The sequence below is a fragment of the Marmota flaviventris genome, chromosome 20 (genome assembly GCF_047511675.1).
Source record: "Marmota flaviventris isolate mMarFla1 chromosome 20, mMarFla1.hap1, whole genome shotgun sequence".
In the NCBI taxonomy this organism is placed as follows: Eukaryota; Metazoa; Chordata; class Mammalia; order Rodentia; family Sciuridae; genus Marmota; species Marmota flaviventris.
In genome coordinates, this window is record NC_092517.1 from 1,681,027 (window position 1) to 1,700,633 (window position 19,607).

Genomic DNA, 19,607 nt, shown 5'->3' on the forward strand with positions numbered 1-19,607 from the left:
GCCCACATCCTTCGTGATCTGTTTGTAAATACATGGCAGTAAAGGGACACCCAGACTCACGCTTTCTTACCCCTAATGTCTGTCAAAGCACACGGTTGTCACGATTGCTATCCCAGATTGTTATGGAGTGCAGAAACCAGTGACCATTTCTCCTTTTAGAAGCCTCTCACCTGGCTGTCTGAAGACGCTTTTCAAACTTCAAACAGAGGAGTTATCCTCGGCTTCTTTGTGCCCCCAGGGAATTGATAAAAACGCACGTTTCTTGTGTTTTCCTAAATGTTCCAGTTGAAAACGAAACCATGGGAAACTTACAAGAAACATGATCTCGGGCACCTTTTTCTGTGTGTTATAACAACAACAAAAAAATGTGCAGGGCTGGGGATGTGGCTCAAGCGGTAACGCGATTGCCTGGCATGCGCGGGGCGCTGGGTTTGATCCTCAGCACCACATAAAAATAAAATAAAGATGTTGTGTCCACCGAAAACTGAAAAATAGATATTAAAAATTTCTCTCTCTCTCTCTCTCTCTCTCTCTCTCTCTTTAAAAAAAAATGTGCAACACACGGAATCCAAGTTCGGTTTTATTGTGTCTTTTAACAAGTCTGTCAAGAGTGACACGGGCTACCCAGTGTAACCACCTTAGGGAAGAGGACATTCAGTTTGCAGCAACCACCTGCTGGTGAAAAGAAACAGGACGAGCGTTTCCAAAAAAATTTTACAAAACTTTAACAAAATATCCTAAACAGCTATCTTTATATTCGTAAACAAAGTAGAAAGAACTGGCTTGACCAGCGTTCACTGCACGCCCAACAGGTGGCCAGGTGAGAGAGATCGCCTCTGATTTCAGAAGAATAACAATACAGACTAAGCTAGTTTGCACCCCACGCGGGGCCATCCCGGGGGCTCTCGAGGGGTGCGGGAGGGGACACAGGCTAGCGCGGCGGGGTCGGCCGGCCGTCTGGACGCTCTGCTGCGCTGGCTGGCTGTGGAGTCCACGGGTGTCTTTCACAGACACTTGGGAAACCCCGAGGCCAGCAGGAGGGTGGTTTTCTATGGTGTCTGAGAGCCTCCCTGGGTACCGTCGGGGCTGGTAGGAGGACGCCCGTGGAGCATGCTGCCATACAGAGCTGGCTGGTAAGACGGGCACCTCCTGCTCAGACACTGAGGAAAGTGGGCGTGGACCGGGGGGACTGCGGCCCAGGGCAGCGGCCCGGAGCCTGGCTCCCGGCTACTCCTTCACTTTGCTGATGAACTCGGTGAATTTGCCGATGTTCTCCTCCTGCTGTTCCAAGGCGTCCAGGACGATGCCCATGGGGGTCCTCTTCAGACCGATCCCCTCCATCTTGTTCTCCACCTTGTTCTTGAGGTTCCGCAGCCGCAGCGAGGCGTGGATGAACATCACTGCGAAGAAGGGACCCACGGTCAGCACAGAGCCAGAGCCCTCCTCTGCCACTCCTCTGCCGCTCCACGCCCCACGGCGCGGCCACACTGCAGCCAGCCCTCCCTGGGCCAAGCCCCCGGGGCCGCTCCGACTCCCTGCAGCTCCCATCTCTGCGTGTGCGGCAGAACCTGGAATTCAGTAGCGAGGTCCAGCACCTGGCAGCCACCCCGCTCCCTTCTTCCGGACACCCTCTCCTTGCAGATGCTACTTAAATGCCACGACATTCAGCGTGAATCCAACCCAACAGAAACCCGCGTGGCCGAGGTGTTCCAGGCAGGGACTCCTGCTCCCTCAGGGACGCCGCATGCTCCCTTGGGGAGGCACACAGGGCAAGCCACCCTCCAGGTGTCTCCTGGGGTCAGTTTTCTGGGGCTGGTGAGCATTAGGAGCTGCCCACTCCCTGCCAAGTATTCATCATCAGATTCGTCGGCTTCTCTCCTGGACCTGCTGACCCAGAGCCTGAAGTTAAGGGAACCTGTATTTTAAGCCAAGGCCCATCTGACCAGCAGCTGTCATGTGACCTGCACCAGTGACCTGCACATCCAGGCACGGCAGAGTCTGCAGACAGACAAGCCCCACTCCCCACACCCCAGATTCCAATGGAGAATGAGGTGGGGCTCCAGAATCTACCCACATATGATCATATTTATTTAATTTTTGTGGTGCTGGGGATGGAACCCAGAACCTGGCTCGTGCTAGGCAAGCGCTGACCACTGAGCAGCATCCCAGCCCCGGGGTCTCGCTCACAGCCTTGGGCTCGTATGTGGAAGGGTGCTAAAGTGAGGGTCTGGTTCAAACAGAACCACTAACACGAGCCTCTACCACATAAGGAAAAGCTGAAGACACTTCACAAAGTCTGAATTTACTCATTCTGTCCTCCAAGGTTCAGAATCCATCCGTAGAGGCTCTGAGCTTAACCTCACCAAACCCCAGATCAGCCGGTCACGGTGCACAGGTAAGATGCTATTTTAAGTTCAGGGGACGTTCCTGCCATTCTTCATGCACTAGAACTTCCATCAGATTTCTGCTGATGAGACAGGGTTCTTATCCCTCCGCTACCTCAGGCTGCCAGTGTGTGGAGTCCGAGTACGGGATGCGCGTCTAGTTTAGAAAATGGCGGGTGCTCTTCCCCAGAACCAGAGTGCTTGGGTCCAGTATTCTCGTGGACTCACCCACCCTCGGGCACTAATACTGATCTCAGTAAGAGGGGAAGTCGTCCACTTCCTCAGGACAAGCATGTTCAGAGCTGCGTCAGGCCAATGTGAAGGGTGGGCAGGCTGCGGCCGACCGCAGAACCAGACACACCTGGAGCCCCGCGAGGCTGCGCCAGGTCCTGCTGTAGGACTCGGGGCTGGTCACGGTTCTGATGGGAGGTGTCCCCAAAAGCTCATGCCTGAGGCAACGCGAGAAGGTTCAGAGGAGAAACGACTGGGTGGTGAGAGCCTTTACCCATCAGTGACTGACTGGGCATTAACTGGGTGGCCACTGAAGGTGGCCAGAGGAGGTGGGCATTGGGAGGTGTGGCTTCGGGACCTATTTGTACCTGGCAAGTGGGGTCTCTCTCTGCTTCCTGATCACCACGTGAGCTGCTTCCCTCTGCCACACTCTCCCACCACAATGTCCTGCCTCACCTCGAGCCCCGAGGAACGGAGCCTGCTGTCTGGGGACCAAGACCGCTGAAACCGTGAGGCCCTAAACAAACCTTCCTCCTCTACAATTGTGCTGGTCGGGTCTTTAGGTCACAGCAGTGAAAATGGTGACTACAGCAGGGCTCCTGGGAGTGTGGTTCATTCTTGTGTCCCCAAAGAGCAAGTGTCCACGCGTGTTAGTGGGCACGAAGGAGCCACTGGACCCTGATCTCCCATTTTAGGAACCTCCAGAGGGGGTGGGCCAACGGGTTAGGTGACCCCACGGGACAGTGGTGCTCGTTTTCCTTATGACGTGGGAGAAAGAACACTCAGGGGTTGGGGACAGAGCTCAGTTGGTCGAGTGCCTGCCTCGCGGGTCCCAGGCCCTGGGTTCCATCCCCAGCACCACAAAAAAAATTTAAAAAAAAAGAAAGAAAGAAGGAAAACTCGGGCCGACTTACGCAGCAGAGGGAAAGTGATCCCGAACACGAAGACCATGACTCCCCCGAACATGGAGATGAGGAAGTAGCTGGCCACCATGACCACCATCACGAAGGCCGTGGGGTACTGCTTCTTGGTGCGGCGCAGGACGTCCTTATTGTGGGCCGCCCACACGAAGACCGTGAACACCAGCACCACCACCAGTCCTCCCAGGATCATGTTGAAGGGGCTCAGGAACCTGCAACACGGGGGGCAGGGGGTGAGCCAGGGGCCCAGCACCGGGGGCAGCGGAGGGGGAGGGGGTGGAGAGCAGAAGTACTCACCGAGCACTGCCCAAGCCCTTTACCTGAATCAGAACCTTAGCCTTCCACCTCGTGGAGTGGACACGGTTAGTACTTCTCTCTAATAAGAACCCATGACGCCCAGCTCCCTGCCGGGCCTCTGGCTCCCACTCACGCCTCAGGCTCCCAGCCAGGGGCCCCCACCTTCCTGAGGCCCAGAGTTGTAGTCTGAGGCCTCTCTGGGAGGCGGCGTGCCTGGCTATCATGCCCCCCTGGGCCGAGGATGCAGGGCGCTGTGCTTCCCAGCTCTCGGGGCACCTTCCAGTCCTCCCAGGACGGGCCCCGTTGGCTGAATGTAGACTAGCAGCCACACTAGGGCCTCCAGGGGCCAGATACACTCTGCGGGCACATTTTTGTTTCTCCTATACAGTGGGTTTTTTTTTTTTTTTTTTTTTTTTAGTTGTAGATGGACACAATAGCTTTATGTATTTATTTTTGTGTGGTGCTGGGATTCGAACCCAGTGCCCCACACATGCAAGGCAAGTGATCTGCCACTGAGCTACAGCCCCAGTCCCACCGATACAGTGTTTTTTAAAACTTGTACTTGAAGCCCCATCTATGTATTAAAAACACATCCAGACAACCTGGCATGCCTGGCTCCTCCTGGAACGAGACGATCTAGGTGCTCCGGGCCCACTTTCCTCCCTGCCGAGAGCGGGCTGGAGCACCTTCCACCTTCACACTCAGAGGGAACACATGCTCCCCACGTGGCCGCAGCCCTCACCCTCTCTAGGGCTAGCTTGCGGCAGAGGCCCGGGGCAGACTGCCACCTGCCTGCGTTTCTCTACGAGCTGCCTGAGTGGCCTCTTGGCTACGACCTTCCTGTCCAGGGGGCACTCGAGTGCCGACTCAAGAGTCAAGAAGAGGCCGTGGTTGTTACCGATTGATTGATTCGTCTGTTCATCTGCAGGGTTGGAGGTGGAGGCCAGCACCTGTCACAGGCCAGGCCAGGGTGCCACCACGAGCCACATCCCAGCTCCGGTACACAGAGCGGTTCTAAGAAGCTGAAGTGTCCTTAATAATGTGGGAAGACACTGACTAGACTACAGCAATCCCTCTTCTCCATGAGAGGGAGTTATCATCCAGGGGAGTCAGTCCACGGGAGGGACAGCTCTCATTTGTATACGACTTTGTAATCAGAAATAAAGTGAACACTTAAAGAAAACACAAAAATAAGAAAGCATCCATTCCTCAACCCGCAACCCAGTAGGCACGATGGTCCCCACCTACCTGTCTGTTTCTCCAAGGTGGGATTTAGCTCATGCACCACCAGGAAGCTGAGCCTTCTGCAACCCAGACCCAGTGCCCCAGCTCCTCGGCAGACCCTCTCAGAGCCAGCCTGCAGCACGTGGCCCCCCAGGATGCCCAACACCCCACGCCCCGAGCTCCCTGTCTGCCGCCTCCCTCGCTCCCACCTCTGAATCACCCCAGGCCACCTGGCCTCTGCACTGCTATTCTTATTTTATCTTATTTTAACCTGGTTTATACCTTGTCTCTGATGTAACCCTGGAACTGATTTGAGAAAGACAAAAATTTCCTAACAGGCCTGAAAAACGTCAGGAATGACATCCTCATTAGCAGGGGCCGGAACCTGAGCAAAAGAGGCCCAGCAGCCTCCCCGACCCATCCCTCTCCTACACGCAACATACGGAGGGAGAGAGCAAAGAGACCAAAACACGGCGGTGGGTCCTGGGTAGGGGAGCCAAGGGGTTACTCCCAGTTCGCCTGATCTTTAAAAAATGACAGAGAAACACAGCCCTTTATAGAAGCCTCTTGACTTGGACCTGGCAACGACCTAGAAATGTTTCTCAGCTGTACTGTAAAGCAGAGATCAAGTTAACACAAATCGGAGAATGGGGGTTAAAGTTTAGGAAAAGCCTCTGTGTAAACTGCAAACAGGGGCTGCCTGGCGGAGGGCACCAATGTCCCCCGGGCGTCTTTCCAGAATACTCACTGAAACAACCGTTCAGGATGATGTCATGAGACCCATGTCAAGATTCTCCTTTTTCTTTCTTTTTTGGGGTCGGGGAGGTACTAGGGATTGAATCCAGGGCGTTTAACCGCTGGGCCACATCCCCAGGGTTTGCTTGCTTTATTTATTTATTCATTTATTTATTTATTTATTTAATGGGGTCTCGCTAAATTGAATTAGGACCTTGCTAAGTTGCTGAGGCTGGCCTCACACTGGAGATCCCCCAGCCTAAGCCCCCCAGGTCACTGTGATGACAGGCTGGCCACCCTGCCCAGCAAGCTCCCCTTTCCCTCTGCACATACAGAGTGGACATCTAGGCTGAAGGTCTGTTGGACAAAGGACAGGAAAAGTCCCACTTGACTCATGCGATCCCAGACTGGCTTTCCACCTGCTCCTGTCGCTTGCGTTCAGGGGAAGAGCAGAGCGAGCCTCCTGTGGGCTGGAGTCAGCTCACCGCGCGCCCAGCAGCAAGCTATGATTAGAAAGTAACTGAGTTTCCAAGATGGAAGAAACTGGCCAAGCCACTGGATTTTATTCCACGTTCTGATTACATGCAGCCTCATCCTGAGACGGGAAATGCACACTGCACCACGCCCTGGGACCCGCTCCTGGAGCAAGATCACACACACACGTAGACACACACGTGTAGACACACCACACCACAGAGACACACCACACACAGACACACACATACCACATACAGACACAGACACACACCACACACATACACATAGACACACACACACACATGTAGACAGACACACCACACACAGAGACACACCACACACAGACACACACATACCACATACAGACACAGACACACACCACACACATACACATAGACACACACACACACATGTAGACAGACACACCACACACAGAGACACACCACACACATACCACACACAGACACACACCACACACATACACATAGACACACACACACACATGTAGACAGACACACCATACACAGAGACACACCACACACATACCACATACAGACACACACCACACACATACACATAGACACACACACACATACAGACAGACACACCACACACAGAGACACACCACACACAGACACACACATACCACATACAGACACAGACACACACCACACACATACACATAGACACACACACACATGTAGACAGACACACCACACACAGAGACACACCACACACAGACACACACATACCACATACAGACACAGACACACACCACACACATACACATAGACACACACACACATGTAGACAGACACACCACACACAGAGACACACCACACACAGACACACACATACCACATACAGACACAGACACACACCACACACATACACATAGACACACACACACATGTAGACAGACACACCACACACAGAGACACACCACACACATACCACACACATACCACATACAGACACACACCACACACATACACATAGACACACACACACACGTAGACAGACACACACACACACACCACAGACAGACACACACACATAGATCCTTCAGCCTAAGCCTCACATAGAGACAGCTCACAACACACCACATACAGACACAGACTCACATATCACACACATACCACACACCACACACATACACACTCACCATATACAGACACAGACACAGACACACCACACACCACACACACACACCACACACAGACACACAACACACACATACACACACACCACACATAAACACTACATACACAGACACCACACACAACACACACAGACACACCACATACAGACACAGATACACACCACATACACACACCACACACACACACACACACACACAGACACCACACACAACACACACACCTCAGACACCCCACACCACGCACACACACCACACGAGTCCATTTTCCAGTGCAGGAATTTGGGGCGCAGTTCTTGGGTGAGAGGCTTTTAGCCGCAGTTGTGCTGTTGGTCACACCCGTCCAGACAGCCCCAGCGCGTCAGGGATAGGAGTTTCCATAAACCCGGCCTCATCCTTCCTGAGGACGCGGCCACTGCGCTTGGTCAGGAGCTTCACTCACTGGCAGTCCATGGAGGAGGGGGAGGACGAGAGAGGGAGGAGAGGGGACAGGGAAGGGAGAGAGGGAGGAGAGGGCAGGACACGGGCCTCCTCCTGCAATTCCAAGCCGGCAATGTGTTCTCTATTGAGTCAAGAGACTCGGGTATAAATCACCCCATTCCGATAAACCACTGGTGAGTTCCTTTCTGCAATAGTTTTAAACTCTGGTGGAATCCTTCATGGTTGCAGAAGTGGTCAAGGTTCCATCACACTTTTTTTTTTAACTGGGTCTTAAAGGATGAGTCAGCCCTACTGTGACACCCACCAAGGCCCAGAGAAGTGAAGAAACATCCTCCAAGGGACCCGGGAGGAGGGAGAGAGAATCGGGGTGGGGCCACTTGCCAACTGTGACCGCGGTTCACAGCATGACCCATCTGCAGTCAGCTCTGGGGCCCCCTCCCTGTTCCAGGCCACCTGTCCCTGCAGTTGGGGTCAGCAGCTGAGGATCATGCTGGGAAGTCCCGGGGCCAGCTCATTCCTCCCAGGGAAAGTGGCTGGGAGAGGGTGTGGCCTGGGAGAGGCTGTGGACGCATGCCCTCCACTTGCTGGCATGATTCAGCTAGCCTTATCTACCGCACCGGTGGCCCTGGGGATCTGGGCCAGTCACAGTTTGAGAGCTTGGAGACATCTTGAAAACTCACCTCCATTTACACACGAGCAACCAAGGAGTCGGTGCCCAAGGCCACCAACCCAGAGCTGAAAATCAAAGCTCAGCGATCCTCAAGGCCACGGCCGACAGGAGCTGCCCAGGGCGTATTTCCCAAGCACAAGCAGCTCTGCACAGAGGTCACTTCTCCAACCTCAAAAGCCACTTTTGCAATGCGGTTCCTGGGGAATCCTGACTCACTAAGTTAAATAGAGGCTGGCCAGCCTCCACCCTCCACCAGCTCCTGGCTGTGCTCAGCCCACCGCTCCCCAGAACTCACCTTCCTGTGCCCAGGAGTCACCCCCATCCCCTCCAACCCCCTTCAAGTCTCACACAGCCAGCCTGCTGTCCGTGTCCTCCACAGGGACAGCACACAGGCCTCTTCCCCAGGTGCTCACCAGAGCAGCAGTTTCACGTTTATTTGTGTGTATTGAACAGAGGTCTCTGGCCCCTCCTAGACACGAAGCTCCGTAAGGCCAGGCACCATGACATATTCGGCCCCAGCACCTAGCACCCTGCCTGACACAGAGCAGGTATCCAGTAAGCGTGTGTTCAGAGAAAGAAGCTTCAGAATCCAGCACATTTGCATACTATCACATATGGTCAGCGAGCCAGCACAGGGGCCCAGGCCTGCAGTCCCAGGTACTCAGGAGTCTGAGCCCAGAGGATCTCACATCCGAGGCCAGCCTTTAGCAAGACCCTGCTCCAAAATGAAAAAATAAAAAGGGCTGGAGTGTCGCTCAGTGGTAGAGTAATGTCCTGGTTCAACCCCCAGTAGCCCCACAAAAGAATTTCCCTTAAATAACTCGGCTAGCTTCTCCAGCCATGGGTCAGGTGACATGAGGTTCACCTTGGACAAACTACAATTATTCTCATTGTGCACTAACAAGTGCTAGGGAAAGAGCCCCTGTCTCTGTCCCCTCCCAGAGCTGTGATTAAGGGCAACGGTGAGAATTAACAGTGGGGAAATCACCTGAATTCCCATGCAGATGTAAGGGGTGACCAGCGCAGGGGAGTGGATGGGGCAGGGTCTGTGGCAGGAAGGGGCACTGAGGGTCAGGGAGAGTCCTGCCCCGAGACCCATCCCTCTGCAGGCGCCTCTTGGTCCCTCCATGGACCTCAACAGCCTCCTGTGTTTGTCCTGGTTTCCCAGGGCAGCACCTTGGCAAGATCGGCCTCTGACTGTGAAGGATAAATGTGGCTCTGGACGCGAATTACTCTTGAGTAAATGGGCCAAGGATCATGGGGTAAAGGAGACTTCAGAGAAGCTCAGGTGGGACAGGAACCCGGCTCTTTAGTCACAGCTGCATGAGGGAGGCCCAGCGTATTTATTGTGTGCTCCATATGTGCAAATATTTAATGGCGCCCTAGGTCCACCGTGGCACCACCAAATTCAACACCCACATCCAGTGACCCACGGCCCACAGCAGCTGGCACCTCAAGGCACTCTCATACGGGACATAACCTCCAAGTTTCGTTTTGCGCTTATCTCTCTAACTGCTTGTTTTATTTTTAATAAATGACAACTTGGATCTGAGTCAGAAGAGGTGGCACATCCAACACCTGCCCTGGCAGTGGGCATCAGGACCCTTACCAGGCTGCAAAGGTCCTTCTGAAACTTCTCGTCACAGCACATTTGGAACACAGGCAAAGTCGGAAGGCTGGTACGCTGAACCCTCCAGAGTATCTGTCACCGCCTGGGCTCAGCGTTACTCACGACCTGGAGTTTTTCAGAACTAGTGTGGGAAGACATTTGTTTGTTTACAAACTGTTCTCCCCGAATGCTTTCAGCAGAGTGAAGTTTACAAAGGAAAGCTCTTGAGAATGGTTACTGCACGGCAAGTTCTTACAGAGCCACAGAGAACACAGGGGTTGGACAAATGCTCATGAGCCTGGTGACATGTGACACCCTCCCATGAGAGTTCCTGTTCCACCTGCACCCACGCTCACTTTTCCTCTAAGACAAGAAGTTGTACCCACAGCAGCAAAGCGGATCCGCAGAAGTAGGAACCACGTTCTGGTTTTCTGCTTTACGTGGGCGTCTGCCTGCCCGGTGCCTCCGTTAGCCAGTGCTTAATGGAAGGGAAATGGAGAAATCCTACCTACTTGGGTAATGTTTGCAGAATGGAAGCTGGCCTGCAGATTTCGTCTACAGTCTCAGGCCTTGAAAGCATTCTCTGAACAGAAAGCCAACTTACTGCAAGAGACAGAGGAGGGGTCAGGGTGAGCATTTTGAAGATAAGTGACAAAGGACAGAAACCCATTTGTCGAACAGGAAGTCTTGATTTCTAATAGTGCCTCTCTTCAGTTTGGTTTGAAGTAGACAGGCCGAGAACTGGACCTTGACCTCTCAGATCTGGATTCCTGTTCAGAGTTCTGTACCCCGAAGTCGACCGACAGCTTCTGCCTTCTAAGAGAGGGGTTTGGGAATCCCGGCGATGTGTCGTTCATTTGCACGCTTAACCTAGAAAAACCGTAAGCCCTTCCCTACGGAACGGAAACAGGCACTACCAACCAGAGTAGGGCTGGGGTGGGGAGGAGCCAAGAAGAGTGAGCTACAAAGTGTCAGAAGATGATTTAATGAAATCCAATTCTTATTCGATGAAGAATTTTTAATAGACCCAGTGTTAATAGACCTCTCTTAAAGCCCTGCACTCAGAAGAAATGCATGAGCTATCAGAAGGAATCCGACCCATCTCCTGTCACAGGGCAAGTGCAATTAGAGAGGCTGGGAGGGGGAGGGCCTTTACCAGGGAGGCTGGGGAAGGCTGGGCGGAGCTGTTCTCCCTGCTAGCTACCCTCCCAGGCCTCACTGCTGTGTCAGGCACTAGATAGGTGCTCAGTAGCAGCCATCTGAGCTGTGGGTGAGAAAAGTAAAATTGAATAGCCCTTTCCAAGGTCCACACATTCAGTGTCCCCTCTAATACCAACACCCAGGAGTTCTGGAATTTGGAATTGCACGGGGTGAATCAGGTGGGAAAAGGTGTGTGTGTGTGTGGGGGGGGTGTATTTCAGTGTGCTTGCTGTATTTGAATGAAAATCCATTCTAATGTTTCCAGTGCTGCCTTGCTGCCCCTCTAGAGGAAGGAGGCTGGGATCATAGTCTTATTCTCCCCCAGGTCTCCTGGCACAGGTCTGGGAAGTTGAATGAATGAAGGAAGGAAGGGAGCAACACACGTGAGGGTGATAGAGTAAAAGTGCAGTTGCAGCTGGTGAATGTAAAGGGCTTGCCTCTGGCTTCAGCCTGGACAGACTGCGACTCCTTGGGCGATGCTTCCCGCAGGCCTGTCCGGAGCCCCCCGGAGCGGCCTTGTCCTTCTCTTCCCCGGCCACCTGGGAGCCTGGTTCCTCATCCTGGCAGCATTTAAAAGCACAGACCCTGGGAGCACTTCTCAGTGCCAGACACCCACAGCCGCCGGCTGCGACATATTGCAGAGCCATGCTCATGTTGAAGAGCACTGCGGTAACCTGGTTTTAAACCCAGGGTGACGAGCCCTCCAGAAACCCCTTGCCCCCCGGGTGACAAAGCAGCAGCTGTGGAGCCCACCTTCCTGCCCACCTGCCCAGCCAGACCACCCCGTGGCGGTTTCTTTGGCTCATTCACGGGGCAGCGACACTGCTCTGTCTCAGGGGAGACCCGAGGTGGCCCCGAGGATAGGTGTGCCCTGTCTGCGGGAGGAGCAGCGGAAGCACTTACTCGGTGCAATTCCTGTGTGTGGTCGGTGATTCTAGAGCTGCACCTCTCTTCCGGTGGCAGAGAGGAATTTTTGAGAGTGAGGTGGGCAGGACGGGGCGGATGTTAAGGGTTGGGTATTCTGTTAGATTTAGCTCATCAACAGCTTCAGAAAATGGGCAATATGGTTTAAATGAAAAATCATCTCACCTCCTAGCAATGAACCCAGCTACTGTTAGCACCTTTAGCCACCTGAGCTCGAGCCTTTATACTTCTTAGGAGGGCCGATGGCTCTCCTCCTGAACTTGGAGGCATGTGTCTCAACAGTGTGGGCAGTTAGGGGAGGAGACCAGCCGATCGATGGCCGGAAGTACGCGTTCAGAATCTCTGAAGGTTCACCTGGACGTACGGTGTGTGTCTTTAAGTTCTGCCAGTCTTTCTTTTCATCCAGATCAGTGCTTCTGAAATTTTAACGTGCCCATGAATCATCTTAAAAGGTGGGGTCTGACCCGAGAGGTCTGCTGTAGGGTCAGAGAGTCTTCATTTCTGACAAGCTGACAGGTCAGGCTGCTGCTGGTCCTCGGCCCGCTCTGGATAGGATTTTCCAGTTAAAATCTTTTGGCTTTCGACCAAGCACACAGAAGCTCCCGCAGCGCGTCACATGCTCGTTTCTTACACTGCAAGTACAATTAACTGTCGCCTTGATTTTTCACTTTACAAAAAGAGGCAGCGGCTCGGATTGCTGTGCACAGTGTGAACGCAGCATGTTGGTGCCGAGACGTCCCATGCCCAGGACGCAGAAGGCGTCACATTCTCCTTCGTCACTGGAAGGAGCTGAGGCTGCTTTCAGCAAAACAGCACTGGCTAGCTTGTTACTCCGGCTGTTTCTTGTAAGTCACTCAGTCCCTTCTGCACTGAGGCCTGCAGCCCCCGACAGGAAGGAAGTTGTATAAGGAACATAGCTTGAAGTGGCAACAGACACACCAAAGGGCACACATCCCCCCACTCCCCTGCCTAAGGGAGCCCCCGAGGCATGGGCAGGAGAGGGGCTTGCAGCCTGGGATGTTACACAGGGACATCAGCAGCAGGGCCGGGGCTGCCCTTGCTCACTACGCCCTAATGTTCTTGGTCTTGATGAAGTCTTTCCTTCCATCCCTGTTTTAGAGCAGCAGAACTCCAGAGCAGTCAAGGCCAGCATTCCGTCAGAAAACAAAAAGACAGAGCCTCAGAACCAGGAGAGACCTCAGGCAGACTAAGGGAAGGGAGAGGACATGACAGGTCGGAGCTGGGTAAAGCTTCAGGCCACTCACCCCTCCCCTACGAGAAAATTACGAGCTGCTTTTGTAGTTTGTTACGAAGAAACTAGTGTTCAGTGGACGGCAGGAATCGCCCGATTTTTCAGGTGGTTCTCAATCACCGGCAGCATCTGCAAGCACCTCTGCTGTGGTGACTGGAGGGTGTGTGGCTGGGAGACAGCGGGCAGAGGTCAGGGAGGCAGCTAAGCACCCCACTGCACGGCACGCACCCTCACAAGTCTACACGGTGCAAAATGTCCACAGTGCTGAGGTGGAGAAGCCTGACCGCAGAGTACCTCACCAGGATCTTAAAACAGAGCAGTGCAGTCTGACATAATCTCCTTAAGTTAATTTTGACACAGCTGCCATCACGCTGACCCATGCGTATGTACGTAGCACAGTGCCCAGGCAATGACCCAGTGGCCATCCGTGTGGGAGCATGCTGCCTCAGCTATGTGTTGGCATGCTCCTGTGAGCTGCCCCATGGCCCTGCGGAGGTCTGGCCTCCACACCCTGTCTGCACTCACCACGTTGGTATGTGCAACACGGCAGCCTCAGGATGCAGAGAACCACAATCACAACCATAAAACACAAAGCAAAGGAAAAGCTGTCACCACCAAAGCCTGCGGCCTGGCCTCCGAAGAGTCCAGAGTCCAGAGCAGAGAGACACTTGAAACCCCGTGGGGTAACAGGAAGCTGTAAGCACAGGTTGGGGCCCCATGACACTGGTGGGAGGGAGAAAGAGGCGTGGCCTCTGAGGGGTGACCCAGAGGAGGCCGCAGTCTGCAGGTGCGTGCGTGAGGAAGCTGAGGCAGGGCTTGGGGTGGATGGAGTCTGGGCTATAAGAATGCTGTCTGGAGCAGGGCACAGGAGCACACACCTGTAATCCCAGTGCCTCCCGAGGCTGAGGCCGGAGGATCACAAGTTCAAAGCCGTCCTCAGCAACTTAGTGAGTCTCTAAGCAACTTAGCAAGACCCGGTCTCAAAATAAAATCTAAAAAGGGCTGGGGGTGTGGCTCTGTGGTTAAGTGCTCCTGGGTTCAATCCCTGGTACCAAAATAAATGAGTAAATAGAAGGCACGCCTGCATTTCTCAGCCCCCTCAGTTGGTAACGCCGACAGAGACAACCATAGGGGAAAACATTTTCTGGAGCAGAGTCCTGCTCCAGACTGGACTGGAGCAGACTCTCCAGGGCAGCTGGCCCTGCTCTGAGAGCATGGCCTGCATGCACTTGGCTGGTCCTCAGAGTGGGCCAGCTGCGGCAGCACCATCAGCCACGTCAGAGGCTCGGCTCAGCACGAGGCTGCATAGCTGGCGTCCTGCAGCTGGCACTTGAACTCAGTCTGGTTTCCAACCACTACCTGACTTCTCAGGGAGCAGAAGAGGTGAGAACTTCCAGGAGGGCTAGGCGCTAACAGGCTGGGCTGGGGTTCCTCTCACACACACAGTCCGCTGCGCTGCTGTGGCTCAGGTGCCTGCCCAGCCTCCCTCTTAGGAGGAAGACCAGGCTCACCAAGCCCCGCCCAATAAGGACCTCACACCCAGATCTGTCCCCTCCTGAGCCCTCTCAATCTTCACCGGGGAGCAGAGTCCTCCCGGTGTTTCTGGGTCGAGTCCTGGGGCTGCCTCTCCCTTCCTGTGATCCTGACCAGTGGTCTCCTCCATCCTCTCCTGACCTCCTTTCCAACATCAGAGAGTCACCCAGGCTACAGGCCTCCAATGCTGCTCCCCAGGCTCCTCCAGGTGAGCACCTCCAAACAGTCCTGGCCTTGGGCAACAACTGGGTCACGGGAACTATCAAGGGCGAGTTCAGGAGCTAGGCTAACAGCCTCCAGCAGCTCTGACCCGCCCATCTGCTGCCCTGCAGAACAGGAGAGTTCTCTCCAGCATGTGAAAGGCCCAGAATCAGCTGAGCAACCTGGCCCTGAAGGTATTGGGTTTCCTCCAGCTTTGAGCAACTAGCATGCCAAAACTCATGACTGCGAGAGAGATGTCACGGTAGTTAAGAGCACATGCCTGGGTCTTCGACTTTGAGTAACTCATTTAACTTCTCTGAGCCTCAGGTTTTAGAGTAGTGATCCTTTACTTATTAGGTCCTCTCACATGATGCAGATGATTGAGTAATCAACACGCAGACCCCTCCATACATGTTTATTTTTGTTGTTTTTGATTGTAATGAAAGAAAAGAATGATGGGGGAGGACTATAGAGTACGTATTTTTAGGTGCTAGAAAACAGTTAAAGGTTATATACCAAAACTTTTGTTAGGTTGTGAAGGGCATTTACCATTTTACATACACTCAATTTTTAAAAGAACTTTTTACTATGACTGCCCTAAATCTATCGTAAATTTTAAAAAATAAGAATAATAAAAACTGCAATGGGTACTTTTCACTTTTTCCTTTGAAAATGTCACTAGCAATTAACATCTTCTACTTGGAAAGAGAAGAGCCAACACCCCCAAACTGGAGGCACCAGTGCCCTAAGGCACCACAAGGAGGGAGCTATATTTAGTCAAGGGGCTGGCCCTGGCCTTCGCAGTGAGTCAAAGCTGCAAGGCTGCCTGAGCTTGCGGCTGGTTTGGTCAGCATGACTTTTTGGGAAAAAAAAAAAAAAAAAAGATAAGAAAACTGCTCTTTGTTTTTGTACATTTGATTGATGTGTGTCAAACTTTGCCTTGTCTCTGTTCTTGGAGTTGCCTGAAGAAAACACCCACATAACTAGATCACCAGATAAGACGCCCTGTCTTCTTTACCAAGGAAAAGGACGCAAATGCAAAACTTACTTTCTACTTTTTTTTTTTTTTTCTTTTAAATGAGTTTCAGAAAAGAAGCACAGAGCTGGGGGGAGGTCCACCTCAAGCCATCCCCAGGGAGGAGCCCACAGACCGCTGGGCTCCCACCCGTTGGCCTTCTGCTTCTGCGGGGTGACCACTCCGAGCCACACCGGGACACTGAACTCTCCCCTCCTCTGTGCTGTGCCTTTGCTCCTTGAGCTTCTCAGAAAATGCCATGTGTCCCTGGGACAGGATTCAAGTCTGATTCATCTTGCTGTGCTCCAGCTTGGTGTGGGGCCTGGTGCAGGGACGTAGCCAACTCACAGCGCGGCGCCAACTTAACACCCCATCCTGCTCACCCTTTCCCAAACCCTCCAACTGCGAATTGCTCACTTTCCTTCCAAAGCAGAGCTGTAGAAGTAGAGATGTCAGACACTTGTTTAAGGGCAAGTGAGTCCTTGCATTTTAAGTCTTGGGATGGCTTTTTCTTTAAAGATGTGTAGGAGATGATCACATGGAGAACACTGTCTCCCATCTGGCAAAGGTGGGAGAAGCATTTTTTAGAGGGCGAACTGCAAGGCAGTGTGGTTTCTAAAGAATGTGTGTGTGTGTGTGTGTGTGTGTGTGTACCCGTGTGTGTGCCACCTTAATTAAACCAGGGCAGTTTTTCAACATCAGATACGCTGAGACCCCAGGAAAGGTGGCCAGGCAGGCAGGGAGAAACTGACGGGCCTGCCTGCTCCCAGAGCTGCCCCCACGGGGGTGTGTGCCCTAGGAGACAGGCACCCTCTGCTCCCGGGTCAGCCTTGCCCTAGAGTCTGGCAGGCCTAGGGGACAAACCGGCGGGATGCCCCTTTAGGACACACTCTGGGTGTGTCCTCTCTGGGTGGCGCCCAGGCAGCCCCAGGACAAGGTTACACCACTTTCTTCTTATTTTTAAAAACCTGTACAAATATCTCCTCAGCTAGAGCTTGATCCCAGCACAGGGGGAGAAGAAATTTCCCTGCCCCCGGTGGGCAGCGGTGCCCTACCAGCTCCCAGGCCCCAGGCCCAGCCCTCCGGGGAAGGAGCCCAGGCCCCGGCAGGTGGCAGGGCCTCCAGAGAGCCAGTGTCTGCTCGGAAATGCCTCGCCTGGCCTCCAGCCTCTCCGCTGACCCGCAGGGAGGGCGCACCCGGTGGCTGAGGGCGGTGTCCCCTCGCAGCTGTGGACAGACCTGAGCCAGGACCCCAGGCCCTCCGGACTGGCCGGGAAGGCACACCCGGTGCTGAGGGCGGTGTCCCCTGGCAGCTGTGGACTGTCCTGCCCTGGCCTGGCCCCCCAGCCCTCCGGAGGCCTGCAGCGAGGGCAGGGCAGTGTCCGCAGCCCCGTGCCGCCCCGCCCGCCCGCCCGGCCACTCACCCCACGACGGAGACCATCAGGGCGGCCACCACCAGGTAGTTGGTCTGGTAGTAGAGCAGGTTGCTGACCACACGGTTGTTCCATTTCGAGATGTCCCTGAAGTCCGGGCGCGCGAAGCGGTCGGAGCCCGGGAAGAAGTCGTCCCAGGCGCGCAGCGGGGCGATGCTCACGTCCATGCTCGCGGCCGCCGCTCCTGCCTGCCCAGCGCGCGCCGGGCCGCGGTGACGCCGAGGTGACAGCCGCGTCGGCGCGTTGGGCTCTGCGGCTGGCGCGCGGCGGGCGGGGAGCTGGGCGGGCGGTGCGCGGGGCCCTGCGCTCCCATTGGCTCCGCGCGGGGCTTCGGGCACGGCCGGGCGCAGGGCCGGCCGCGGGGCGCAGGGGGTGGCCGCGGCCTCCTCCGCCGCCCGCTCCGGGTCCAGCCCGCAAGGGCGGGTTTCAGAATTCGGGGTCACCGTCCCCGCGCCTCCGCAGGCGGGTCCCCAGCTGTCTCTGCTCCGCGGTGCGTCGCCGCAGGAGATCAGAGTGGCAACTCGGGAGGGAAACCCTGCACAGCACGAGCCCTGGGTTGGCTTTTCTCTCTCTTTGTCCTCCCTTCTCTTCACCCACGGCGGAATGACCGAACTGCTGTGCCATCTTAACCAAGTGATAAGCCACTCTGTTCGCTCCAGCTCCCCAGTATGTCGTTTACATCCTAACGTTAACAGCCTCTTTTCAGTTAAGGGGCCAAATACTACAATAAATATATTTTTCCTTTTCTTTCTTTTTTGCTACTGGAGATTTTAACCAGGGAGGAGTGTGCTTCAAGCCACATCCCCAGTCCTTTTTATTTTTTGAGACAGGGTCTTGCTAAGTTGCCCAGGATGGGTACCCTTGCAATCCTCCTGCCTCAGCCTCCTGTATCACCGGGATTACAGTGTGCACCACTGTGCCGGGCTTAGTGGATCTCTTAGGTCAAGTACATGAAATAAAAGTACAATCATCTCTCAGCATCTAATTATTTTCTGCCCCCCCCCCCCCCGGCCATATTTAAATTGAAAGCTGCTGAAATTTTTGTATTTAAAAGAGCATAGTATTTACACATACTCCTATAGGCTTTAGATCATTTGTAGATCACTTATAATACTGAAAACAATAAAACTGAGCATGGTGGTACACACCTGTAATCCCAGCAACTTGGGAGGCTGAGGCAGGAGGATCACAAGTTCAAGGCCAGCCTCAGCAACTCAGTGAGGCCATAAGCAACCTGTAAGACCTTGTCTCAAAAAATAAATAAAATAAAAGGACTGGTGATATGGCTCAGTTGTAAAAAGCTCCTCTGGGTTCAATACCCAGTACTCAAAATGGAACAAAATAAAATAAAAATAAAAATAAAAATAAAAAGGCTTTATATTTTTACATTAATGCAATGCATTACATAAATAGTTGTTATACTGTATTGTTTAGAAGATAATAACACTAAAAATGTTCATACATGTTCACAACAGATAAAATTTTAAAATGTGTTTTCTATCTGTGGTTAGTTGAATCCACGGATAGGACGATGGGGATAGGGTGGACTGTATTTTGATTAGTTTCATGGTGTGGTAGACAGAATTCTAAGATGATTGTGCCCAATACAACAGTCTCTAAACCTGACAGTCGGACTGTTTCAACACATTAAATCCACTCTACTCAGATTGCCAACTTTCAAAAAATTGAAAAGCAAAAACAAAAAAGCAAAGTCTACAAGATATATATATATATAATTGCCTTTGTTTTCTGAAAGCAGCTAAGGAACTTAGAGTGTAGGAAATCACTACTGCTACTGATGTTCAGGACTTTGGTAACTGAATCAAATCAGTGCTAAGAGACATCTTGGTGTTGCTTTTTAATAGCATTTAAAATGTGTTCATGTTATCATGTTCCTGAGTGT

The 19,607-nt window shown here is 53.3% G+C and overlaps 1 protein-coding gene across 1 annotated transcript; it reads right to left on the reverse strand.

Moving 5' to 3' along the window:
* Positions 1-567: 567 nt before the first annotated feature.
* Arl6ip5 (ARF like GTPase 6 interacting protein 5) lies at positions 568-17,942 on the reverse strand. Its single transcript, XM_027931817.2, has 3 exons — positions 17,696-17,942; positions 3,530-3,747; positions 568-1,400 (listed from the first exon to the last, which is right to left on the reverse strand). The coding sequence occupies exons 1-3, from the start codon at positions 17,869-17,871 to the stop codon at positions 1,228-1,230; spliced, it is 567 nt and encodes a 188-aa protein (XP_027787618.1). The 5' UTR covers positions 17,872-17,942; the 3' UTR covers positions 568-1,227.
* Positions 17,943-19,607: the final 1,665 nt, after the last annotated feature.

Bases quoted from the DNA above. Each gene is read 5' to 3' on its own strand.
- Arl6ip5 (XM_027931817.2), bottom strand. From the start codon at position 17,871: ATGGACGTGAGCATCGCCCCGCTGCGCGCCTGGGACGACTTCTTCCCG. The intron at 3,748-17,695 runs GTGAGTGGCCGG...CCCGTGTTGCAG, and splicing joins CTGATGGTCTCCGTCGTGGG to GTTCCTGAGCCCCTTCAACA. The intron at 1,401-3,529 runs GTAAGTCGGCCC...CCTTCTTCGCAG, and splicing joins GATCACTTTCCCTCTGCTGC to TGATGTTCATCCACGCCTCG.